This window comes from Lissotriton helveticus, chromosome 3_1 (genome assembly GCF_964261635.1).
Source record: "Lissotriton helveticus chromosome 3_1, aLisHel1.1, whole genome shotgun sequence".
NCBI classification, from domain to species: Eukaryota; Metazoa; Chordata; class Amphibia; order Caudata; family Salamandridae; genus Lissotriton; species Lissotriton helveticus.
In genome coordinates this window covers 1,019,507,481-1,019,535,135 of record NC_136061.1, presented here as the reverse complement: position 1 = coordinate 1,019,535,135, position 27,655 = coordinate 1,019,507,481, and the positions used below count along the sequence as shown (strand labels likewise).

Sequence of the window (27,655 nt, the reverse complement as noted above, 5' to 3'; positions counted from 1 at the left end):
ACCTACAGTAGTCAACATGGTTTTCAAAGGTATGTAGATCATATGCAAACATTCCGATTAACTTTGTAATATTTTCTTGCCCTGATGAGCTGTCCCACTGCACGAGACACCACGGCAGTACATAGAAAATGGGCGTTGTAGTATTTACTCGTCAAATTAGTTCCTTTTTTCGTGTTTCGTGTTGTAGTGTAGTTCCTATATTCCCAATAGGCTCTGCGCATTGGAATAACATATTCAGCAGTGTAGACGTAGGACTGAGGTCGACTAGGTCTCTACTGACTATATTAGACTTAAGGTTTGCCAGCTAGCTCAGAGGTCTCTAGAAACTTTCTCGAATAAACGAGGAGGAGTTTAACCTCCCTGGATAGACAAGAAGGGATTAGCTTCTGACAACCATAAAACATGACAACTTTGCTCTCCCTGAATAAGAGTGTATCTCTAGAGTCGTGTGAAAACAAAAGACAGCTATTTCACTCAGTCAAATGTGCGTACTTAGTTTCACCAGAATGCAGAGAAAAGAGAGACGGGCGTTTTCAATAAAAGGTATAATTTATTGAGCAGTCTTCTTCCTCATGCAAGAGAAATGAATTGCCACGATTGTAATACTCATGGTAAAGTAAAGTGCGTACAGTAAAAGGAGGATTATAAAATAATACTGTAAAAGCATTGATATGGTTTCTTAGCCATATGATACTTTAAAATAGATAAAATATATACATACATATATACATTGACTAATCGTACTCAATTGGTGCTTCTAAATACGCCTACCCCAGTGTATCTGACCTAAGCCTAATACGTGGGAAGGAGTAAGTAAGTAGCAGTTTAAGTTAAGTTTGTTTTGCCAAGAATCTGACTCAAGAATTCTCTTTAAGGGTTTAGTCAGCTGCGTACCTGGGTAATAGAAAGCAGGAGGTCTGGTATCTCTCTCTCAGGACTCGATATTCCAGTAACCCGCAAGGGTAGGCTGGAAACGCCGGAGCTGGATTTTTTTGGCAGGAGAAAAGACAGCGTCTTTCTCAGCGCGTCAAAAGGGAGGGGCAGCGTCCGTGGGGTCTCGCATCAGCTGGGCTCTCGGGCAAGTAGACAGCTGCTCCAAAACCACCACCGTGTGTTTGCTTAAGGCAACGTTGGTATATTTATACCTGAAAGGTGCCGGGTTTGACGTAAGGTTGGACATAAGACGTCAATAAAGATGTCACTAAGAACTGGCCGTTCTTACAGTGCTTTACAGGAGTTCTAGGACGAAATCAAAACAAAAGCAATGGGGATTTCCCAGGTTGCTGGAGGCTTGGTTTTGTTTAGAGAACTCGGTGTGCTTTCTAGGGGGCCGGGGAAGTAGTCTTGCTTAATGTGACAGCATGTGCTACGGCTGAATTATGGATATGATTACTATGCCGTTGTATGGATATTATTGATTATAACCGGACAAGGGCATATAATAGAAATATCGATTCTGGTTCCTAGATAAAAACACTACACCCACTCCACGAATTAATGTCCATCATTACTAAAACTAAGCAATAGTAAACATTTTTAAAGGTGCATGTGTATACCAACCCACCCCAAAATACATATTTGCTTTTGAAATGGTGTATACAAAATACATGAAAATGATTATAGGTACTGTACGCTTTTCAAGCAGTGTAATCTTTCTTTAAACAAGCATTTGCAATGCAATAGGTCTCGCATTAGGAAAGTTTGAGCTATTGGTATTGTAAATGGCAAAGTTTTTTTTTTTTTTTTTTTTAAATAGCTAAATTAATAGCTTTGTCATTTACAATGCCAATAGTTATAACTTTCGCAAATGTGATACCTATAGCATTTGTAATGCAATATGTTTTGTATTTACATGATTTAGATGTATTGATATTACAAATAACAATGGCAATGAGGGTGTTTTTCACATTTATCCTGCATTTATCCTGCCCCGGGAAGCCCTCCTTGCTGTGTGGTACTATTCCGACGCTCTGCAGGCACTTACCACTTGTTCCAGTTGTCCTGGCTGCTGTGGGTCCGGTGCAGTGCTCCCGACCGTTCCCGGGACTCGAGAACGGACTGGCCTGGTTCTTCGTCCCGGCTCCTGGGCCGGATGCAGCCTGCGGGCTTGCCCTTCGGGGCGCGCTGGAGGTGATTGGAGGGCCGCTGTTCGTGTGAGCCGGAGGTTCCTGGCTGAGAGACTCCTGTGTGGCAGCAGCCTGGGATGGTGACGCTGCCCTTCATTATTGGGGTTCCTCGTGTGTTCAGCTTCCTCCCCCTTTGTTCTCAGGTCCGGCCATTTTGTTCTTTGCCGCCCGGACTCGGAGAACGGGACTGGGGACATTGGGGGGCCGGCGAATCCCCTTCTTCTGGTGGCCCCCCTTCCTGTCCGGGGTGTTCTTCTGCCTGTCGGCGGGACTTCTTCTGCTTGACTGCCGCCCCGGCGGAGGTTGTTGGCCGCGCGGCCTGTGCGGGCTCTCAAGATGGCGACCAACCCCAATTGTTTGGGCCGGGCCCGGACGAGCACTGGGGGCCCGACGCAAGGCCCGGGTGTCGGATACTGTGAATGTTTTCCTGCACTTAAGGGGATCTTGAACGTCCTGCTATCCTGGCGGCTCTCGGTGGCCGCGCCACTCCTGGCTCTGGAGACGGTTCCTCACTGCGGGCCTCCCGGGCCCCCGCGACCGGATGAGGCATTGATATCGCGGGGTGTGGCTGGTACTCTCCTGGCGGCCTCTGCCCTGGCTGCCGCCCCGGAGGTGCGCAACCTGACGGCGCCTTCTCCTCCTGTGCTGCCTCCTCTGCCCTTGGCCCGGGAGCTGGATTTTGTTTTGCCGGACTTTCATGATTCTCCTGGTCCCTCTCAATCACCACTGCCCGATGACGTCTCCTGTGCCGGCCCGGATGGGTCGGTTTTTCTGGATCTATCCTTGGAACTGTACCTGCATCGTTTGCTACATTCTGTGATTTTCCTGGATCTTCCGTGCTTTTCTTCCTGTGACTTTTTTGGACTGCCGTTGGACTCTCCTGCTGCCTGCCTTCTGTTCTTTCTGGCAGGGTCCTCGTTGGATCGGACCCTTACTGCTTTGGATAAAAAGGGTCAGGGCTGATGAAACCTGGCTCTTATATGCGGTAGCTCATGAACGGTTTGGATGATCTTTGTGTCCTGATATGGTTTTGTGTAACTGATTAGTGCTCCTGGACTTTGGCCTGATACTCTTTGGCTTCCCGAGGACTTGGACCTTTAACCCGGGCGGGTGGATGGGTGCGTTTACTCCTGTCTTTGGCCCTCCCCCGTGTGTATGTTTGTATGTCTTTACTCCCTTCTTTCCTTCCCTTCCTTCCCCCCCCCCCTTTTTTGTCTTTTAATTCTAACTTTCCTTGCTCTACTAAATTTCGGGTTCTATTTAGGGCGACAGGCACGCTGCGGGGGGGTAGGCCGTAGCCTTCTGCAGGGGTGCAGGGTGGGCTTAGGGGTGGGTGGGGGGGGTCTGTTTGTGTCGGGGGGTCTTTTTCCCCCCTTAGTTTCCTTTTTTTGTTCTATGGCTCTTGTGTATCCACTTTTTCGGGACTCTGTCACCTCGTATCTCCCCCGGGGGTTTTCTGTCCTTCTTCCGGTGTGTGGCTGATTGTGGTTCGCTGCCTCTTCTGGTATCGTGTTTCTGTTCCATCGCATGCCGGTTTTTTTGTCCTGTTTTTCCCCCTGGGGGTGCATGGTCTGGCGGGTGTTCCTTTTGTTGTCCTTTTCTCCCTCCTTCCCTTCCTCCTTTATGGAGGTGCCCTTTTTCCGTTGGGGTGCGTATTGCTTAGTCTTTGTGCTGGGGCTTTTTGAATACGTCTTCTTTGTTCGGGTAGGGGCGGAGGTGGGTGAGCGCGATTGATTGTTGCCACTGTTGCTGTTTGATGATCTGATTCTGTTTCTATCCTTTGCTAGATTTGATTATATGGCTTCATTTTCTTACGTTGTGTTTATAAAATGGCGGCTTGCCGCGGTCCCTCCCTTGTATTCTCATATACGGCCCGTTATTCCTTTGGTCCCCTCCCCGTGCTAGAAAACTTAACCTTTCTTATCCTGCTCTTGCTGAACGCTCGATTGTTTTATTGCTTCACCAGTACTCCTGATGTTATATCCTGTGCAGATCTTCTTTTTGTATGCTGGTTATTTGACCATTCTGTTTCTGGCCAGCCCGTGGGGTTGTAGGCCAGTATTTGTGAGCTTCCATTGTTCAATAAAGGTTTTCCAAAAAAAAAAAAAAAAAAAAAAAAAAAAAAAAAAAACAATGGCAATGAGTTGTCTCTATGTAGAAGACACTGAGTAAGTCGTCTACTGGTTTGTGGTCAATGCTCTTAGCTCACGAAATAGACTCTGTAGAGCAGTCTTTGGGCTTTTATTTGTTCGCTGATGTTTACTGTAAGTATATGATTAAATCTATAAAAAAAAAAAAAATCTATAAAAAAAATAAAAACGACCACCAGCCAAGACAAAGTATTGTTCCAAAATAGGGAGCGGTAGCTAGCATTTGCCATGTGTGAACATGTGCCCGCAAAAACGGCAATGAGGATTAAGTGTGACAGGCGCAGAATGTAATTAAAAGTCTCTCACAACTCTCTGGTTTCGCGTAGCACAGGCCGTCTTAAATGAGGACTGAGTGTGTCGGGTGCTGAATGTCGTGAAAAGTCGCTCTCTACTCTATTGATTTCGCGTAGCACGGATAATTTAAGATTATGGCAGCCTGTATGCATGCATTCTTGTCGGCTACCCACCCATGCCCAGCCGCCATCAGCTCTCACCAGTATTGAAAACGCAGCACGGGCCCGGTGTAGAGAGGCACGGCAGGCTGCCTCCGAGGCTCGCGCGGTTCCTCTCTTTCTGGCGTGACCACATTTTCTTTGGCCATATACATGTCGCGTAGGGTCAAGACGCTGAACAGAAGCACAGACAGCAGGGCTTTAAGTGGTCAGATAAAAGGTCAAAACGAAACCTAAGAGCCGCACGCGTGAGCTTCTACCGTAGACAGCTCACGCGCGCGGCTCTTAGGTTTCGTTTTCCAAAGCGCATGGCAGAGTCGCGCTCGCACACATGCGCGCTCACGAGATCAAATCCGAGACGGAAAGCGCGTGCACCTCCCCTGTCCCATTTACAAAGTATACTAAAGTATACTAGAGGTCCCTTCGCTACGCTCGACCTAAAAAGGATGCATATAAATATTAGCTGAATGATAATGTGAAAATTACACATGAAATGGCTCTTAATACAGAAAAGAAGTGCGAGACCATTCCATCACATATAAATGCAGTTATTTTGTAAATATGCTAGAGGCTGAGGTAATATATAGTCTCTAGAGTTCCTAAAAATAGAAGCTCTATTCTCTAAGAATAGTTCTACTTTAAGCAGAGTACAAGTGCCAAAAAAAGGGAAATATTTTGGAAGGGAAGAGAAGAAAAATTTGGTTTTTTAGTGGAAGAAAAAAACTATTTCGCTTTCAGGGCAAAAATAGTTCCAAATATTTTCAGTTGCTTTTTGTTTATCAAAGCTGAAGGCCAAATTCAATGTTCATGGAACGCTGTGTGCTTGTTTGCTTTAAAGTTATTCTTTCTGTTCAGGGGAGAACATCATTTCAGACAGACTTTCAAAAAAGCAGTTTACCGCTTCAGGTGAAATTTCGACCAAGTTGGAAAATGCCGCAACTGTGCAGTCGTGAGAATGATTGCTATCATCGATGTCTTGATCAGCATTTTTCACAGAAGGTCATACCTGGGTGATGCTGCTCTCATCTCGTTTTTCACCACCCTTCAATCGCAGTGGTGAAGTCTCATTGAATGCCGTCATCAGGATTGGTAACCGCTGGGGACAACACGATGCATGAGCCGTTACAGGACTTAGCAAAGTATCTGTATCCAATGGTACTGCTGATTGTAGTGTAAGACAGACGCCCAACACGCATTCTTCTCCGCATAGCATACATCGAAGCACAGGTAAGATACAATTCTGCCAGATGGGTCTGAATGAAAGAAACCAGGTCATATTCAGATCTCTTAGCCGGGCTAATCCAAGGACTTTAGTTACGCGGTCCCGATAGCGTATAGCTAGGATCGTTTCTTCCATCGTTGCTGGAGTCTTGTCTGTGACATGGCTTGCCATAACGAAGCAGGAGAATCAAAAATAAAATGCCTGCTACGAGTCCCAACAGGAGTGGTAGGCCGCCAAAGACAGAATGGACAAAATTAGGAAAGATGCCCAGAACTGTTTTGAAGGGTGTTAATAGTCCCGAAAAAATCGTCTTAAAAACATGTGGGATACCACTGGTATCAGACATATTTAGTATTTGGCTTAACATTTCTGCGTAATGCAGGGGGCAATTTGTTGATAAAAGTGTATGTATCTCTGCTGTTGTCCTTGCAACTTGTAGATCATACATTTCTTTTGATGACGTCAAGGGCACAGTTGTCTGTAAAAGAACAGACTTCATTCTGCTTAAAGTATCAATTGGAATAGAAGAGATATTCAAAAAGGGCCAAATTATTTCCTTCCTGTCTGGAGTGCTGTTTGGATACAATACTTGCATACAGCAAGTGACCATGGAACTAACGCTCACTAGATAAGCTTATCCTGGCACCATGCCACAACATCTGTGGTCCACTATTAGAATGTAGCTCCCGTTAGAAAGCCGTCTAAAGAATGGCTCTATTTGAGTTGCAGGTGTGCCATGCTGGTGACATGAAAGGTTATTTGAAGACCCCTCACAGGCCCCATGCAAGTTAATACCTTGACACAGAAGTATACCACTTAGTGATCTTTTACAATTATTGCCACTAAGAAATACATTCTGTTCCTTTTCACTATAACATGTGTGTGTGTAAGGTAATTTCCATGATGACTTAATGTACACTTTACCCAACATACTGGCCTGCTGGTATATACTCTTGACAGTATTTAAATTGGAAAGTCGTTATCGGAATTGTAATTATTCCGTGTATTATCCATTCAATGACAGGTCGTTCTGACATTGTCAATGGCAATCTCTCAAGTTTTTCAATACTCAGAATTGTATATTCCGCTCCTTTTTGTGCCAAGCTGATTTGTGTATCAGTAAGGTTAAAGATAGAGAATAATGATGTTGTGTTGATTAAACGCCAGGGCACGTAGCCTGAACGCAGATTTTGTAACGTCCAGCCAAGCTGTACAATAGAACGTACTTGGGACTGACCGTGTTGTAACATTAGTAAGTCCTGCTCTATTATATCAATAGCAAATGATACAATACTGTCCAGTGAATATATTCTGGAAGACAGAGTCATTAACCCATTGTCTACAACAGAAAGTGATTTTTCCAAATTAATACGGTCAATTTCCCGTATTTTTTCTGCTGTTTCAATTTGCGTTTCTTTCCAAGCTTCGTTGTAAGCTGTGTATATACTGGCCGCTATGAAACGTTTTTGACGCTGTTTGCGTGGTCCCATTAAGAAATCACGCAAGTCAGCACCGTCATTAAGTAAAGTCAAGTGTTGCTTAATTTCTGCCAGTGTGGATTTCTGTAGCCATTCGAGGCAGAGTTTCCCTACACTGTATGTTGTAACTATCCCTGGATATTGTCTCTGGGAGTATCTAGGGTCTGGCCTGGTCAATTTGAACCCCTGTATTTTGTTCAGGAATCTATCTTGACAGTTATTTGTGTCTGTGGGCCAGATCAACCATTTTTTCCAAACAGGATGTGTTCTGTTTTGGTTAAAAATATGGGATACGTCTATCACAACATCTGTAGTGCTATTACTGTCAGGTGTTGGCTTTGGAATAGACGGTTTGTTTAAGTCTTTAATTTTGGCTAGGCCAAGGCAGGTTGTCTTTTGAATTTTGTCATTCAAGAATATAATTTGTTCTGGGATCATGCAGGCTCTAAATAATGATTCTATACCTTGGACCTGCCAATCTTTGGTACCCCAGATGGTTTTTGTTTCAATGTTGTTTTTCCAAAAATCTAAACCAAATGTACTCATTTTTTCATAAAATGTTTCTGAATAGATCAATTTAGTATTTGTCAGCATTGTTTTCATTCCTGTCTTATTTAACATTTTGAAATAAAACGTTTCTGCATCACTTGTGTTAAACCCTGAGAAGTATGGGTATTTATCATAAAATGTTTTTGAACTACCTTTTGGTGGAGTTGCACAATGTTCCCATTGATTATAATTAAAAACATTTCTAGGCTGAGCAGATTTATGCAAATAGTGATGTGCAAAGTGGTTGTAGCAATACATTTCTTCATAATTAGATGAACCTTGCAAGTAATCATGTTCTGTAAATTTTGCTGACATTACTAAATCTGACATCATATCATTAATACTTTCAAAGTCCCAATCATCAGAGAATGTGCTCGGTTTTACAAAGTCACTTAATGAAACCTTAAATTGGTGTGGATACTTCAAGAGCTCGATCGGGCCACAAATTTCGTAATCAGTTTTGTCCCTAGCTACCCCACCGGGTATTGGATTGGCTGTGACATTCACTGATGATAGTTCTCTTTCTCGATGTGAGATGACTTGTGTGGCTTTAGGACCAAGTTGATGTTTTGACTTGCTGTGTCCATTGTACTGTATTTTCCCTCAATGAATTTTCCCAAACAAAGTCCCATGATGCGCCAAAGCAGGAGGAAAAGTACACCTAACACAATCCAAAATTCAATCCATGGAGAAATCAGATAGGTTTCTTTGAGTTGATGAAAGAGTTCTGTTGCTTTGTCTTTAAAAGATTTTGTTGTTGGCTGTTCTTCAGGCTCGCTTGGATCCTCAGAAAAGTCATCGAAATTGATGAAGTAGCCAGATGCAGTTCTGTCAATTGTTGGAATCGCTTCCGGATTTTCATTTGCTTTTGGAATTTTCTTTGTTTCATTAGCATAGTCTGAAGCTACATCGTTGTAGACAGGTGTTTCTTGACGAACTGTTGCAATTTGGGTTTTAAGAGGCATAAGTTCCATGGCTTTGTTGCATAGTCCTTTTTGATTCACTGTAGGTTTATCAAATGTGATTAGTCTCTCAGTTTGAACCTCTTGTATTGTAGCAAACTTTGGTGTTCTGCTATTTCTTGGGAGTCCACTTGGCCTACTACTTATTATTGGCCACATGATTGTGGTTTTACCAGGTCGATGGATACAACTCGGTTCTCCTTTTTACCAGCAAGGGGCGGTAGTACGACTGATCTTGTTCCGTTGACAGCTAAGACAGGTACTGCTTTTCTGTAAGAAGGCCCAAATTCCTTCTTCACCGCGATTTTCTCTCTGACCAGATCCCCAATCTTTGGAATCCAGACAGGCCTTGCTGGGACAGGTGGTTTCTCTTCAGTGGCTGTTTGCTGCAGTTTTAACTTTATGTTGCTCAGGTCTTTTCTTGTTTTATTTAAGTCCTGTAAAATAGCCAAACGATCTTTGATATCAAAGCATTTTTCTTCTACCACTGAAGTCTGACTATCAAGGTCCTGAATATGCATTCTAGTCCCGAACAATAGTTCGTACGGACTGAAACCTTTTAGAGAATTTCTTGGCAGATTGTTAAGACTACGTTGGACACTTGTTAAATGTTTGACCCACCCATCACCCGAACCTAATACCCTCGCCGTTATAGATTGCTTTATGTCTCGGTTTTTTCTTTCCACAAACCCGTTTCCCTCAGGATGGAAGGGACAAGAATACAGCAATGCAATGCCCATGCTGGTCATGGCCTCCTTATAAGCTCGAGAGCTAAAAGCAGGACCCTGGTCAGAATGTAGCATGCCAATTGCGTATGTGCCGATATAGACTCGCAAATCTTTTATAACAGTTCTGGCGTCAGCCGAGCGCTGGGGCCACATCCAAATGAATCTCGTGCATGAATCCACTGCGATCATGATATATTTATAGTTACCATCCCTTTGTAAGGGACCACAATGGTCCAGGTAAACGCACGCTAATGGTTTATTCGAGATTAGAAGGGGTGTTTGTGCCGGTCGTTTCACTGTTGAAACTTTCATCCTTTGGCATATTTCACATTCTAGAACATAGTTCCTAGTTTGTTTTCTCATGCGTGGCCACCAATATCTCTGTTTTAATAATGATACTGTGGCGGAAACACCAGCATGTGCAGAAGCTAGCCCTTCGTGTGCCGCTGTAATTAGTCTTTACCTATGTTCCATGTTTGGAATTGCCCTATCCCCCACTCCAGGGATTCGAGCAAATGGAACGTTATTCGCATCAGTTATGTATGAGTACTTTACTGGAAAGCCTTTCGGGAGTGATTTTATCTCATTTTTTACTGTAGCACTGACAGCTTGCAATATCTCGCTGTCTATTTTTGTTTTTGACCGGGTGATAGCAGCTACGGAAGCCGTTTGCACAGCTGGCTTCGCGGCTTCATCAGCCAATGAATTCCCCGCAACGTGAACGCCATCACGTTGATGACTCAGTGTATGTATCACGTGAGTCTTTTGTAGTTCTTTCTGTAAAAGAACTACTTGTTCCCAAAGTGTTTTATGCTTGAATGTGCCACCTTTTGCATCTTTGAAACCGTTTTGAACCCAGTTCTGCAAGTATTCATTATAAGACAACGCAGTAATATAAATCGCACACTATGAGTGTGGGAAATTCGCGATCGGTATTTTCAAGCGCCATCTTAAATGCTAGTAGTTCAGCTCGCTGAGCTGTACAATCTCCTAGAAATTGCGTTTTAGTGACCAGTGGTCTAAATTTCCTTTCGTGCCAACGACCTTTAACAATCGCGCACGCAGCACTGTAAGCTTGTTTACCCCAAACTGCGGGTTGTGCTGATCCGTCTGTATATATTATACAGCCGTAATGTTCTAGAGGCAGGATTTCGGTTGGAAGAGGACATTCATATTAATATTGTAGAAATTCTTGTGTTTTCAAATTAGGATCAAATTTGTATACCACGTCTGTTGCAGCAAGAGAATTAACCCATTGGATCCATCTCAGATGTAGTGCTTTAGCATTCGGAATGCTTGCCTTTGTTACCGCTTCTAGAGCTGGTACTGGTGTAACGATTATTATTCGTTTACATTGTGCTAGGGCTCTTTCTTTTGCTACAGCAGTCTGTACCGCAGTTAGAATTTTTTCCGTTGAACTAAATTTTATTTCAGCTTTTGTGTACAAATGTGATTTGTAAGCTATTGGTACCGTTTCTCCCTCATTAGAGGTCAGGTACGTGAATCCGCATCTTCCTGGGATGACTCGGATTACAAGGTTGCGTGTGTTATCGCGAGTTTGCAATTTTGTTTTAGCGAACATGTCTGTTTGCAATGATCTCAAAATTTCTGTGTGTTTTTGAGTCCAATTGATTGGTTTAAAATCAGGTTTTATTAGTTCATAGAGTGGTTTAACCCTCTCTGCATAATTTAGAATGTAAGTTCTTCCAAAATTTAGGAAACCTAGAATTGATTGTAAGTTTTTCAGCGTTTTTGGTGCTTGGATTACAGCGCATTTCTCTAAGAAATTGTCTGCTAGGCTTTTGCCTTCACTTGATAATTCATATCCTAAAAACAGGACTGTTAGATGGGCAATTCGTGACTTTTTAAAGTTGAATTTGTAACCCTCTGCAGCAAACCCAAGTATTATGGTGTTCACTCTTTTCAAGTGAGTATCCAAGTCATCATCTGTTAGATAGATGTCATCGACATAAGATAATGCCTCATCATCATACATTTGTAGTAACTCTGTTACCCTTGCTGAGAATATAGCTGGGCTATTCTTGAACCCCTGTGGGAGTCTGCAGAAATTTTTCTGAGAACCCATTATTGAGAAAGCGGTCAAATACCTGCTTTCAGGTGCTATGTTTTGACAAAAGAACCCATTAGAGATGTCTAATGTCGTTTTGTATTTTTTGCGCACGATCTTATTCATTAGTGCTGCACTGTGTGAGTTTTGTACTGCAAAAGTTTTGCAACATGAGTTAAGGTGTCTGTAGTCCAAAACTAGACGGTATGAATCGTCTGGCTTGGAGACAGGAAACAAAGGATTGTTCATTTGTGAGGTGCATGTTTCAATCACCCCCTGGTATTCAAGTTGATCTAAGATCTCCCTGACCTGTTTTTTAGCTTCTTGCTTAATTGGGTACTGTCTTTGTGCAGTTGGATGACATTTTAACTGGATTTTGTGAGGAGGAGAGTCCTCATCCCATCCTACATGGTTTTTATATAATGCAGGAGCTTGGGCTACTGCCCACTTTCTTGCAAGTGTATATTTTCTATGAATTGGAATATGATTTGAGAAGGCAGGCATAATCATTTCTTCGCCATGAGGGCACTCCCTGACACACTCTGGTGGCCAGTCTTTTTCAGCTAAAAGGATATCATAGCCTTTGGAGAGGTTATCCCAAAATAGACCCCTTACTTTTCTAGTCTTGTCTCCCTCTATACGTAATGTTATCTCGTATATTTTATGAGGTTTGCTAACTCTGGTATATGCAGTTTCCACCTGAATGTATTCATTCGTGTCCACTGTCTCCAGATGATTCATCAGGATCTTGCGAGCTATGCTCACTTCTGCTGCGCTGTCTAGCATTGTCTGGGCCCACTCTCCGTTTTTCAGCTGTGTCCTCAGTATCCTCGGCATGTTTGATTACTTTAATACTGGCTACCTTCTTTTTTGGAAATTGTAATTTTTTACTTTGATGAGCAGGTTCCTTGTCTTTGGACTTGACGTGCTCTTCCCTGTGTTCTGACCGTCCTCTTCTTTCCGATTTCTGCGAGGAAGTCTGAAAAGATCGAGAGGGACGTGTATCAATATCTTGATATCTATCATGTTTCTTTAAATTATCCCTATTTCTAAGGTTGTATCTTTTCTCAGAGGGCTCCCTCTGGGGAGACTTGTGTCCTTGGTCCAGAGATCTTTCTCTCCGCCGAGGAGACCTTCCTCTGGACTGGAATCTTTTTTCTTTGGGAGTGGTTTGTTTATTTCCATCCCAGCTCTTTTTTGGAGTGTTTAGATTATTTTTAATAAATATCTTTTCAGGATTTTCAGTTAGTTGGGGTTTTACTGGTTTCCCACCCAAACTCTCTCTTCCTAGTTCTTCATAGGATTTTTCTATGATTCTGGCAAGTTCAAATGGCTGTTCTGCTATATCTGTTTCTTTTAATTTCTGGCAGATCGCCACAGATGCTGCTTCTCCTTTTATGTTGGCTAATAATATAGCCGAGACCTGCTTGAAGTCTTTTAGTAATTTCATACCCAGAGTTAAAGCAGGTTCTGGACCGTATTCATTTTCAATCTGTCTTAGCACATCGGGTATTACCGCCATGGACGGAACACCATGTGTTTTTGTGTAAATGGAAGCAAAGACTGTGCCCCAAGTATCACAGTCCTCTACATGTGGTGCGATCCCCATTGGAAGACAGATAGTCAGAATTCTGTGTTTCTCAGTAGGGGTAGTATCTGGAAATACTGCCTCTATTTGAGTGATTTTTTGTGCTAACCAGAATGGAATTTGTTCCCGTTTTATGGGTACTTTACCCAGACATGATTGTATGTTCTGGGGTGTAATTTTGTTTGTGTTCCCCTGATGAGGGGTCAGCTGTGGAATATTAACAGTTGGTTGGACTGTTGAAGTCCGCATTACATATTGGACTAATTGTCTATGTATTTTAATTATTATTTTTAGCTGGACTAAAAGTTCTGGTACTGACATTTTTTCAATGTCTGGATGTGGTGTGTAGCTGGCTAGAACCGGCCACGTTGCTCCTGGTCTACCTAGTGGACCGAGCCTGGTGATATGATTATTATGTTTTAGGGCGCCTTTAAACCAGAGCAGGTGCTCTTGGTATTTTAATGGGATTTCCACCTCCTCGAAAGGGGTGTACTCTTCCGGAGGTTCCTCTATTTTGTAATGGTGGAATTCGTGTGTGACAGCGTTTGCTGCTGGAAAGTTTATCCATGAATAGAATACCTCTGTCTGCCGATATTCATGTGCCTCAATTACGAATATGACTGTACCACCTCTCGGTGTTAGTCCATTTTCTATAAGTTTAAGTGTTATAGTTTTCCTTATGTTGACCGGAATGAGTATAGCATTCGGGTCATTCTGTAGGAGACTTGTGTCATCCTCTAGGAGTCGAGCTGCTATTCTTGCTGCCTCCCTTTCGTCGTCACTTTCTCCCATTTTACTGACAGAAAGGTTTTTGTTGCAGATCAAGTTTCAAGGAAACAAAGATTAGGTGCACAATATTTTGTAACACTGTATCCTTCAACGTTGACTATACCAAAAAATATACATAGAAATCTCTTCCTACTAAGTTCCGGCAGATTTTAACCTCTTACCCACTCCAGACGTCTTTGGAGTATTTACGGGAAAAAGGGTCTGTGTGAAAAAGCACGACTGAGTTACTCTAACGTCTTGCGTTAGATTTATCGCCTTACCAAACGTTGGGCGCCATGTAGTGCAGTTCCTATATTCCCAATAGGCTCTGCGCATTGGAATAATATATTCAGCAGTGTAGACGTAGGACTGAGGTCGACTAGGTCTCAACTGACTATATTAGACTAAGGTTTGCCAGCTAGCACAGAGGTCACTAGAAACTTTCTCGAATAAACGAGGAGGAGTTTAACCTCCCTGGATAGACAAGAAGGGATTAGCTTCTGACAACCATAAAACATGACAACTTTGCTCTCCCTGTATCTCTAGAGTCGTGTGAAAACAAAAGACAGCTATTTCACTCAGTCAAATGTGCGTACTTAGTTTCACCAGAATGCAGAGAAAAGAGAGACGGCGTTTTCAATAAAAGGTATGATTTATTGAGCAGTCTTCTTCCTCATGCAAGAGAAATGAATTGCCACGATTGTAATACTCATGGTAAAGTAAAGTGCGTACAGTAAAAGGAGGATTATAAAATAATACTGTAAAAGCATTGATATGGTTTCTTAGCCATATGATACTTTAAAATAGATAAAATATATACATACATATATACATTGACTAATCGTACTCAACTGGTGCTTCTAAATACGCCTACCCCGGTGTACCTGACCTAAGCCTAATACGTTGGAAGGAGTAAGTAAGTAGCAGTTTAAGTTAAGTTTGTTTTGCCAAGAATCTGACTCAAGATTTCTCTTTAAGGGTTTAGTCAGCTCCGTACCTGGGTAATAGAAAGCAGGAGGTCTGGTATCTCTCTCTCAGGACTCGATATCCCAGTAACCCGCAAGGGTAGGCTGGAAACGCCGGAGCTGGATTTTCTCGGCAGGAGAAAAGACAGCGTCTTTCTCAGCGCGTCAAAAGGGAGGGGCAGCGTCCGTGGGCTCTCGGGCAAGTAGATAGCTGCTCCAAAACCACCACCGTGTGTTTGCTTAAGGCAACGTTGGTATATTTATACCTGAAAGGTGCCGGGTTTGACGTAAGGTTGGACATAAGACGTCAATAAAGATGGCACTAAGAACTGGCCGTTCTTACAGTGCTTTACAGGAGTTCTAGGACGAAATCAAAACAAAAGCAATGGGGATTTCCCAGGTTGCTGGAGGCTTGGTTTTGTTTAGAGAACTCGGTGTGTTTTCTAGGGGGCCGGGGAAGTAGTCTTGCTTAATGTGACAGCATGTGCTACGACTGAATTATGGATATGATTACTATGCCGTTGTATGGATATTATTGATTATAACCGGACAAGGGCATATAATAGAAATATCGATTCTGGTTCCTAGATAAAAACACTACAGTGTTCTTGTGGCCTCTACTTTTATCTTGTGGCCTCTACTTTTAAAGTACCAGTCAGTTTGAAGAGGGTTCCTAAGGAAGGATATTTGAGTGTTTTTCTTTAAATGCTGTTTTCGTAATCGGTGTACAAACCGGGTGCCTAGTTGATGATTTTCTTGCTTTAAAATACATCATATAAAGTCATGCCGTGGCATGCCGGGTTCTCGTGTCCCAGAACGCTGCATGTCGTAATACAGAGGGGCAACAAATCACGAGTAGAGTCTTTGCTGCGGGAGGGGGCGGAAGTCACAGCTCTAGTGCTTGGCGCAGGGAGGAGAGGCTTGTGCAACTCTTGGGGGCCGTTCAGACCACGTGACAGGACCGGGGGTAGTGGGCACTGGAGCCCTCCTCCCCGGGAGTCTGATAGAGCTCTTTGTGCTGCATGGAAGTTGGGCACAGAATGACACCGCGGGAGGTGGGGCGGCTCAACGTTTATTTTTTAGCCATTAGGAGCAGATCCTCCCCCTCCCATCCCAATCACAGCCGAGCCAACAGGAGGAAGAAACCAGGATAGTTTGCATGCGCAGGTAAGAGGGCAGATCAGAAACGGTATACTCATACTTCCAGCTAAATCTCTTCCGACGTCTTCCAGTGCCACTGTGCACCTAAAATAAACGCCCCTCTCTCCGCGTGTCCTTAAGCAGGAGCCTGCAGTCTTATCGCTTGTAAAACTGGGTGTCTCATTGTTCACTCTGTTGACTCTAAATGATTCTTTCCCACAGGTTAGGGTGACCAGATCCTCAAAACAACAAGCGGCAGGGAAAGCATTTGCTTTCACTTCCGCTTGAAAAACAAAGAATCCCGTGAGTGGTGCGAGCGCGCCACTGCGAACCATGTGTTTTCAATTATTGCGCCCGTGTCTGGGCATGATAATTGAAACCATTCTACCACAAGTGTATGGTAACAGCACCGGTTGACGAAAAAAAGGACTACGTTTAGAGACAAAAACCTGGAGTTAAAAAAAATAAATACACAAAACGATAGTTTAAACATCATAATAGTACTAAAAACGTGTCACCAAGGGCTATACTAGCAGCAACAACATAAAAAGACATTTCATATTTCTTAGTAAGCCTGTTAACTATGCACCTAGACATAGCTTTAGCACTCCAACATCAGCTGTTTACAGAGACACACACAACAATTCATAATCCACGCCCTCCTGAGGGTGTGGCAGCCAGCGCATAGGACCAGTGTGTTTGCAAGCCTGTGACTCACGGAAAGGGCACTAAAAGTCTATGGATGATAGGGTTGTGGGTCACGGGATCCCGGTGCAATAGAAATTTGATGCCGTGGTGACATGCGGCTGCGCTGAATGAAGGGGTGCAACAGTAAGACATGAGTCGAAGAAAGCTGATCGGGCCAGACGCTGAAGCTCAGATACACTAGCAGAGAATGTCCATGGACTGGAAGATCAACCGGGGTCCCAAGTACCGAAAGAAGAGAATTGACGGCTACCACTGCTTGCTGGACAGATAGCAGTAAATCACTAGTCTGCCGACTCGTGTACAGGAGATCGAACAAGTGCCAGGATTGAGAATTATACTGGTGCAGTCTCCAGTGCACAGGCCAAGAAGTGCTTTACAGTACAAACCCATGTACAAGGAAGAGATTAACAAGGGGGAAAAACGGAAAGAGAAAGTACGCCAAGAACCATGAGAGCGTCATTTCGAAACCGCAACTATGCATTCCCTGACGAAAAATTACTGTCCAAAATCACCGCTCCTGCTCCGTCATGATGAGATTGTTTGTAGAAGTCCAGTCAAACAAACGAACCACAACTTGTTACATGTCTGAGCAACAGAACTGGTTGTATCAGCAAAACGAAATGGGGGGGGATTTCCCTTCTGACTTCATTATCTCTTCTTGAGAAGATGTTTTGTGTCTACTCTTTCTCCATTCTGATGATTACACGTAGTGGGCGAAATAAACACATCGTTAAAACATTGCCAATAACAAGCAGGACATTATGACTGCAGGGGTGTAAAGAAAGACAGATATGAAACCCGAATCTGTAGGGCCTTGCTCAGCATAAGAACTTATATCCAAAGTTTTGTTAGAGTGACCAAATTCTCAAAACAACAAGCAGCAGGGAAAGCGTTTTACTTGAAAAACAAAGAAGCCCGCGAGTGGTGCACGCGCCACTGTGAGCCATGTGCTTTCAATTATCGCGCCCGTGTCTGGGCACGATAATTGAAACTACATGGCCTATTGGTGTCTATTACGCGCACCAAGGGCGTAATAGACACCAATAGGCCATGGGCGGAGCAATGCGCCCGCCTTTGGCCAATTGCGTGATGTCTTTTATAAAAAGACGCACGCAAAGGCCAATCGGGTAGCACAAAAGGAAAAGCACACACACGAGCGTGTGCGATTCCTAGGTCAGCTACCCAAACCCCGTTTTTCCCTTCATAATGGTCTCGCGCTGTGCGAGCAATGCTGTGCACTGCAACTCTAGGCGCGAGACCTAAAAAACAGTAAAGTACAGAACTACATTTTTGAGGAAATGTTTTTACTGGTGAAAATATTTCAGGAATGTCAAGCAAGTAACTACTAAATACTACGTTTGCCAGTATGCGTATATACTTCAAGTCAGCATTAGAATAGATTCAGCCAGGAAAGTAGCGAGAGTAAGCAAGCCTGACAGTAACCAGGGTTTCTTTATAAGAAAGTCTGATCACGGTTAGCAAATATTGATCCTTTCCTCCAAGCAAACAATTTTACCCATAAAATTCTGAACTTTTAGTCAAGCGCTGTTTGGTTATCAGTAAAGGAACAATATAAGTTATCACCTAGTTTCAAAGCTCGATCAGAAAGCCATGACAATAAAAAGCATTTAATTGAGGAAAGAGACAAGGTCGAAAGACCTGGTTCCCCATTTTAGTTGGGTGCTATTTTAACGAAACTTCCGTTTCAAACAAAACTTTAGCAAACATCCTTTTTGCAACCTGCAAAAGTGGTGTCATTCTACCTATAAACAGGTCAATATGGTGAGTTGTAGTCGGCTTGTTGTGCATGTGTTTTTCTTAATGGAGTGGAGTGGTGTGGCTCACTGGTTAGAGGCGGCAGACCCAGAAGCAGAGAACGGCCCGTGACCAGGGTTCAATTCCCGACGCGGCAGGGTCGTGGACCAGGGTCAGTGGACTCGACAATTCGCGCCTCGGTGCCTACTCTAACCAGGGATCACACTCGGAAACTCTGGGCATCAAGCTTGCCTCATCTCTACAACGGCGCCGGGGATGCCTGGTTTCACCTTGGAGATACCCTGAAGGGACCATCACACTCGGAAAGCCAGGACGGGTTCCCCAGCGGTCTTCAGCACCGGGACGCTTACAGGCAGCTGTGCGCTTTACAAGTCCAACACATTTACATTTACATTTTAACTGCCTGTCAATAAAAAGATTTGATCCATAAATAGGTCAATAGCCTTAATCTATTTCAAAAGATATACATTGGACAGTCTTTCCATGACTTAGAAACTAGTAGGCCAGTTGCTATGCATTTAAATGATGAGTTTTACCTTTGTTGGTACTGCACTGGAAAACCCATCAAGACCAGGCACCATACATCTTTTAGTTCTACGGATCATCGAACCGATTGGCTCCTACTAGTAAGATTGCATTATAAAGATATGTGGGATACTCAGGGCTACTATATTAAGTGGCATGTATAGAAGAAATACAAGTCTCCCAGCAAAAAGCAAAACAATGTGATTACTAGGGGCAGACAAACCATTTCTAAAGCAATTAATTTGTACAAATACACACAGGATATTTAATGTTACTTGCTTAATTTACAGTATTTGAACCCAATGTGACATGCAAAGTTCAGTACAATGTATTCATCTACCCATGTACACATCTTATGGTATAACCTGGAGCAATTTGTATACGAAAAACATGTTGGGTGGGGTGGGGGGATATGGATTATTACTTGTAAACGTTATTAGCTTCTTTGCACAGTTAATTAAAGGCATTGCTATGGAAATGCCTACAAAACATCTTTACATCCTTGATAGCAGGGCCAAACTGGCCATCACATTTAAAAATCATTGTTCAGACAAAGCAAACGTACACAGTGGCCTTAACTGCGAGTAAAAACGTTAAAATCAGAGATAAAATAAACATTGTGACTTAGTGTAGGGAGAGAACACTGTGGGGTACTATAAAATAGTCAGTTATGAGTTTTTGAGGAGCAGGGACCAGATTGGGAGAGGTGATACGAGGAAAATGTAGGTCTTCCAAGATTCTCCCATATTTTCTGGACCTTGCGAGCGTTTGAGTGTCTGTTCGTGTGAAGCAAAGTGCTGGTGCCTCCAAGCATTTGTAAATGTTCCTTTTTTGGTATAATGGCTTAAGGAGAACTCTTCTGGTGCTTCTAAAACAGGACAGCAACACAAAAGATGGAGCCATGATTCAAACTTGTAATTGCACAGTCTACAGGCCCCTCCTCGCTACGTGGGGCCAATCGGGTAAAATCAATGGCTCGCAGGCCTAGAAGGCGCATAAACATAATATTCCTGCGGGCCAACACGTTTAAGCTGTCAGAAAGCTATGGTTGTGGTAACCCTGGAAGATATGATTCATTTAGAGCAAGCAAAATGGTAGTCGAGTTTAGGGCCTGGAAGTCCATCTGGTAGGATATTGGTCTTGCCTGCTTGTTTATGGCCCTTTTCCAGACTGCATAGGGAATAGAGTCTGCTTTTAACGCGATTCATCAATTTGTAGGGATCTTATGGCCGTTATAATTTATCGATTCCATATGGATTATTACCAATTAAGACTGAAACCACATTACCCTCCTATTCTGACATGCCGGACGGCCCTATAAATCAGAACTGGTGTAAAATTGCAACATTTAGTAACAGTATTTTCCCCGGTTGTTTTACCAGGAGATTTCACTAGCCAACTCGGAATGAAGGGCTTAGGTTTACAGACAACCAATAAGAATTGGGCCTTGGGAATAAAGCATCATATAAATATGCACAAAATGCAACATATTGCAGGATCCAGAATTGAGACTATTTTCAACCAAAACAGATGTTGAAAAAGTAAAGTTGTTAATCTCAACTGAAATAGATCAGCAGTATTTGAAATCTAAAACATCAATTGAACTTAAAAGAGAATGTCTGGGTAATGCTAATATTTCTCATATGTAAAGATTCTTCCTGATCACTGAAAATTAAGCTAGATCTGAATACTATGTTGGATAGCTCAGTTTTGACCTCCAGGATCAGGGGAGGTTTATCTGTGATCTGGACATAAAATACTATACTGTGCATATTTGATTAGATTGTTTTACGTTTTTTAAAGTTACGACGTTCAATTTTAATACCATGATTTTTTAAATATAGATCAATGTCTCACCAAGGAGCAATGATTTACAAATGAAATTTTGCAGATCATATTTTGTGGATATTCATTGGCTATTTTAAATTGTTTTAGGGTTTTTACACTTCTATTTTAAGTGTTGTGTGTACAATTTCTTTTACAATCTACTTATCTATAAACGTATATTTTAAACTGGGTCGGAAATTCACTTTAGCATTTTCAAAGGCTGTAAATACAGAAATTAGTGAACAAATCAACTGTAGTTATTTTCTCAGACTCAGTACATTGAAGGGCTTACAGCTCCTGTCTGGTTCGACGTGCTGGTTACAAACATACCTCACAGAAACCTATTGAAGAACTAATTTACCAGCTAACATCAGTCCCATGAGAGTATTTTCCACTTTTTTACAGTGACATACTGAGCCACAGGTAGTACCTGGTTTCCCAATGAGTTGTGTAGACTTAGTTCGTGTGTCTGTTTAAGTGATGAAGAACGGTGTTTACGTACATAATAAAAGAGGGGTAAGGCACTGGACCCTTTTCATTACGTGAGGTGTTCTATGGGGATAGTTGCTAGTTACAACCATCTATACAAACATAACCTGGTCAGAAGAGTTCTAGAAACAAAACGTAGATCTTCAGGGGAAAGAGAATATGCAGGAAGAATGCCAGCTGAACTCATGCAACACCTGGCCAGAGCCTTTCATGATCTCAATAATGGGGAGAGGAGTTCGCCTAACGGCAAGGGCGGTAGACCTCTAATCTGGGGAACTGGGTTCGAGTCTCGGCAAGGACACGCAACATCCTGTGATTCTGGGCAAATCACTTAATTTCCCCATGCCTAACAAAAAAGAATGTGTCTTCCTCATGTAATGCAACTGGTGGTCGTGTAAAGCACACTGATACCCGATACCTTCGGGTCAAGTTTGAGCTATTTAAAACTCCTTTAAAAAATGGTGATCAATAGTCGTTTGGAGAAAAGTTAAACCAGGATCTAACTGAAGGCCCCAAAAAGTTTGTAGTTGTGTCGAAAAGCTGCGGACCCCTGAAAGTAAAATAACCAGAAGAAGATTTTGTTGGCACAATGTTGTCACCTCTATGAATTGAATTCAATGCAGATTTTAATTAGGTTAGGAACGCCTCCTGCACATAGTAATCTGAGCTGGCAACGCGACCAGGTGTGTAAAGTTCTAACTGTTGGCATCATGTATCGTCAGCCGGTCAATATAAGAATTATAGCAGAGCTGCGTCAGTCTTTCATCCTTCTGAGGTGGATAAATTGAGTACCGTATTAAGTGCTACCTAAAAATAATGTAGTAGTAGTATAGGCAAAAGATCTGGGATAGAAGATTCTTATACATAGGTTCAAAAATCGGTAAAATATGGAGGACAGCAAATGAAGAGGGCTTCTGTTATGGTAGATAAAAAGAGGGGGGCCGGTCGCTGCATTTATCACCATGCATGTAGGCATGGATAGTTTGCTACATTACATTAAAAAAATAGTGCAATGACAGACAGTGGGATTAATTGACAGTAATGCGCCAATTGATAAGAGGACCAGTGACATACAAGGCACAAGTCAAGGGTACACGCAGGTACATGGCGTCCTCCCACTCTTTTCATAGGGTGGACACCGTCCCCCCTGCCAAGAAGTTATGTCCCACAGAAATATTCTGAACTTGTCCTGGTGTCCAGCAATGTGCAGGCAGCAAGGGAGCTTTTTAGGTCGAGCGACCTATCTCAATGCGCATGCGCATTGAGCGGGAGCGAGATATATAGGGCTTTAAACAGACTTTAACTAACTGGCGATTTGATGCTGTGCCCGTGCGCCTTTAGGTCACTGCGCAAGCGCATTGACCTAAAATGCGCGTGCACAGCATCAAATCGCCAGCCATCTGTTCCCCAGCTTGGCGCCTCCGCTCCTGCTCTCTCCTGGCTGCTCCTCCCCTAATTATTCACAGCCGGCCGGCCGTACTTTCACTTTCACGGCCGGCAGGACGGGAAACTTTTTTTTTTTTTTTGCTTGTTTTTCCCTTTGTTTAGTTTTCAGTTAACCCATGTTTCACTCGTACTCCCTTGCACGTGGTGTTTCCCATCCACTCCACTGGCCGTACTTTCACGGCCGGCAGGACGTGAAAGGTTTTTTTTTTTTTTGCTTGTTTTGTTGGCCATCGCAACGCTTTTACGCTTCTTCCTGGCACAGCATGTGATGGCCCCTCCTCCCACTTGTGCATCGCAGCCTCAGGGTTCTTTCTGGTTTGTAATTGTCCTTCCTTTTCCCTACTTTGGGTGCTTGATTCACTCCCAGGCAATTTTATTGAATGAATCTTATCGATAACCATCGCACCGCGTTCACCCTTCCTCCAGTTACAGCTGTACAGCAGTTACAGATGGCTACTCCTCCCATCTGAGCATCGCACCTACTGTCAAAACAGTGTTTAGAAAGGCACCAGCGGTTTTGTTTGTTCTTGTGCCTCTGCTTGGGTATACTGAGCCACATTTCACTCCACGGATCGTGCTACACCACTGCTGTTGTTCGATACGGTTGTGCAAACAATTAATAACACACCACTGCTTTTATTATTAGTTACGTCTTTTTTAAAAAAAACGCCACTACTTTTATTAGTTAACGATTTTTTAAAAAAACGTATTAGTGTGAATTACAACTAGAACGTGCTTGTCTTGCAGGTAATGTTCGGTAGAAAAAAAGTATATATTTTAAATGTTAAGGTTGTACAGAACTGGCATATTACATAAGAAAGGGGACTTCACGATTTTATATTAGCAAATAAAAAATAGGAAAACATACTTTATTGACTTGTATTTAGTTTTATGGATTGTGGTCTAACCTTTAATAATTGACGTATTAGCAACATGACACTTCACTTGTGAGCTTTAAGGGTTACAAACACATGCCTCAAAGTACACATTGTTTAGAAAGGCACAGAATGATTTATTGCTTTTTGTCTATGCTCCGGCATACTTAATTTATCTTTCACATGCCACCTTTCACTATACGGATCGGGTTTCCCCACTACTGGCATTAGCTATGGCTTTAAATAAACAACACACTTATTTCTGTGATTTACATCTAGAATGTCTTCTCTCTCTCTGTGTGTTCACTATGCGGCTCAGATAACACTCCATGTATGTTTTTTTAAAACACAAAGGGCTAATCTGGTTTACTGGCTTATACCTGCTCATTTCAGTCAACATCGTTACACTGCATATTTTTCTATAAATGCCTTTTGTGTCACTGAGCATGATCACTCACAGTTGTAACTCTTGTGCAATTTTGCTTTGATAAACACACAGAATACTTCCAGCAATTAGGGAATCTGGACAGTTTCGTTCACTTCCTTCTTGCCTCTGTCTCTTTTGCTCTCTCTCAATTTCTATCTCACTCTTGCTCTATGCCTCTCTCTTTTATCTCAGTGACTTCTGTCAGTGTGCACACTCTGCCTTTCCCTTATCTCTCCAAGTATCTTTCCCTATCTTTTTATCCATCACTTTCCTTATCTTTTTCTTGCATGTTATGTCACTTTTTTCTCTCAATGTCTCACTGATTGTCCTCCTTTTTCTTTCTCATTCATTATGCCTTTCAGTTCTCTCCTCAAATATCTCTTGACTCGCTTACTCTACTCTCTCTCACTCTTTTTCTTCATTATTATACATTGTCTCTTTCTCTTCAATTTACCTTTCCAATAGCAATTATATTTCCAAATGTTTTTTGCACTCTTTATACCATCTCGCTCTGTTTATTCTATATACTGCACATGCCTGCGTTTACTTTATATCTCTGTTCACTTGTCTTTGTTGGTCCTTAGCCTGTTTCTCAATTACCTCCATGCATTTTCTTCGGTATCCATTACTTTAAACTACACTTTTCTATGCCTGCTGTCCCTCAGCCCTCTGCGCTATGCCCCTTTCTCACAATAATCCTATATCTCCATGTCCCTATGCATCAAGGCTGTGTCTTTCTACGTTCTAGGTATGCTTTATTTACTTCGTGTTTACTGACTTTTTAAACGTTGGGCCAATTGTCATTGAATTTTGAAACGCAATCGTGCAATTGGTGGTGCTCTCTCAGGAAGGCTGACCTGCAGCATGCACAGAGATGCTATCGTGTTGGGGTTGTAAAAAACAGTTTCGCAAGCAAAACAAAAAGCATTTGCAATTCAATAGGTCTCGCATTTTAGAAACTTTGACCTATTAGTATTGTAAATGACAATGCCTTTAATTATTTCAGGGTTTTTTTAAACAGGCATTGTAATTTACAATGCCAATAGCTCAAAATCGGCGAGACCTATTGCATTGTAAATGCTTGTTTCACTTCCAGCTGGGCCAAAGTTAAGAGGCCATCAGGCCACCTTTTATTTGAATATCGTGACTGGAGGCATGGAACTTCACACATAAATGTAAATGCCACGTAGGGGAAACAAAGGCACACAGCTTGTTATCTCTTCACAAGTACTTAAGAGAGGCATGCTTTTGCCTTTGTTCAGTCCCTGTATATAAGAGATACATGCACTGTAAGAATGTCATATGTGTTGGTCTGTCCCAGTATTTACATAAATAACAATTTAAATAGCACTATTTCACTTCTTTTATAGAGCTATGCAACCCAATGCAGGGTGTCAGAGCTCTTTACGTAACATACACATTATACATTGACAATAAATCATGTACATGTGTAAATCAATGTACAAGATGAGTTACATGTGACAGTGAGGGTTACAAGGTGTAGGAATCACATGTCCTTAATACCTCACTGTGGCCTATTAGAAGGATTACAATTTATGAACTTCAGGTAACAAAAGGATCTCTGTATTATAAGCAGAAACCAACTTTACTATCAACATAAAATAAAAATCTGTCATCTGCGTGTTAGATGATGTGCTTTGCAGGAGACACATTTACCTTCTCTACTACTTTGATACAAATCTGGGACTTCACAAAACACAGATCTCTCTAGCAAGTGCATTAACCACCAGAGTTATCTCACAATTATTACTATTCCCTGAGATTTACTGGGCACCTTCACAGCAGATGCCTTAACCCAATCAAATATTTTTAAATGTAGACGTTGCAACCAATTAAACATACCAGATCTACTACGATGCTGCTCCTTGTTGCCAATGTCTTTGTGGCAGGGCTTGAAAAAATTAATGTATTAGTTGAGACACAGATTTTGCATCAGGATTGCACCACTTTGTTGGCACAACCCCAACGCCAAATCTCCTAATGCGCTTAAATGTACTCATGATATACTTGATAAACATATGTGTGAGGTCTTAATGTCTGATGTCATTACTTGTGATGTCACTTAAAGTGAGGTCACTATCTGCGATCTCACGTGCAATGTCAAGCGTGGTGACATCATGCGCTGTGATGGCATGTGTCATGATTTCACTTGAAGACTGCCTAACCCGGTTAGTCCCCCCACTTCTTTTCTGATGACTTGTGCCCTGGTGACGTCAGAAGGTAAAATGCTATGTTCTTTCATGACGAATGAGAGCAGAGAGGCCAGCGTGTTAAAATAATAAATGAGGGGCGCTGATGTGCATGCGTTACTGAAATTGTTTCAATTGGTGGGCCTGCGATTGTGGAAGGGCAGAGGGTTAACTTAAGGCAGTGACAACGTCATGCTACTTTCACGTGTATGAAAAACAGCTGGAGACTAAAAGGATCGATTTAACCACTGGCCGACTTTCTTGTATAAAACGCGCATTCAATGGGACTGTGAAATACAGGTAAATGGCTCGTACAGTTAAACAGCTGTGCATAATAAAATCATCAACGGCTGGAAATCTAGCACTCCTCCTACAGCCAAATCTTTATTAAGATTCAGTGGAATAGGCGAAGCGGGGCTAAAATTAGCAGGAGTACACGCCCATGGGCTCTGCCTGAGGAAACAATGGGAAGGAGCTCTCCTCAGACAGTTATACTGTCTCAGGCGGCAGACACACGCACTGTATCTCACAGACTGTCACCGCCTCCCAATAGCCACTTCAGATACGTTAAGTATAAATTGTGCGTCACACTTACCAAACATAGTCAGTGCCATGGTAAAGGCTTTAGGTTCAGCGCGTGAAGACCAGCTGCCAATGCGCAAAAAGCGGTCTCCGCAGGAAATGCTGCACCAACACAAAGTTAGGGGCAAGTCAGCACACAAAGGCGTGCTCGTGACTGTAAGCACCTCACGCTCAGCTGCGCCACGGGAAGCAGGTCCTCATGGCGGCAGCGTCAGGGGCAGACTCGGGATACGGTAAGCGCCTGGAGCGGTGCGGTCACGGTGGCCGGGGTCAGGCAATCACTCTCGGGCTGAGGCTTGCACATGCGCTCAGACAGCATCCTCCGGACTCCGGGCAGCCATCTTGCCGTAGCACATGACCCGCCTCACATCCTGCAGCGGCGCTGCTGCTGCTTCGTTTCCATGACAACAGCGTACGGCTCCACTCCCATCCTCTGACTGAAAACCACCGGGAGTCCACGCTGCTTTTTAAAAATATATTTGTTTAATGCGTTTTTACATAGCGCGGACTTTACCCGAAGGTGTCAGAGCGCTTCACAATAGGAACAGTAATGATACATGAGGAGAAAATTACAAATGAACAAATTACAAAAGC

At 42.8% G+C, this 27,655-nt stretch overlaps 1 protein-coding gene across 1 annotated transcript in view; it reads right to left on the bottom strand.

Moving 5' to 3' along the window:
- Positions 1 to 27,352, bottom strand: part of CHN1 (chimerin 1) — a 407,318-nt gene extending 379,966 nt beyond the window's left edge. Inside the window, exon 1 of the mRNA XM_078681533.1 lies at positions 27,075 to 27,352. Coding sequence (XP_078537659.1) covers positions 27,075 to 27,093 — 19 coding nt within the window. The 5' untranslated portion in view covers positions 27,094 to 27,352. The remainder of the gene's footprint in view (positions 1 to 27,074) is intronic.
- Positions 27,353 to 27,655: the final 303 nt, after the last annotated feature.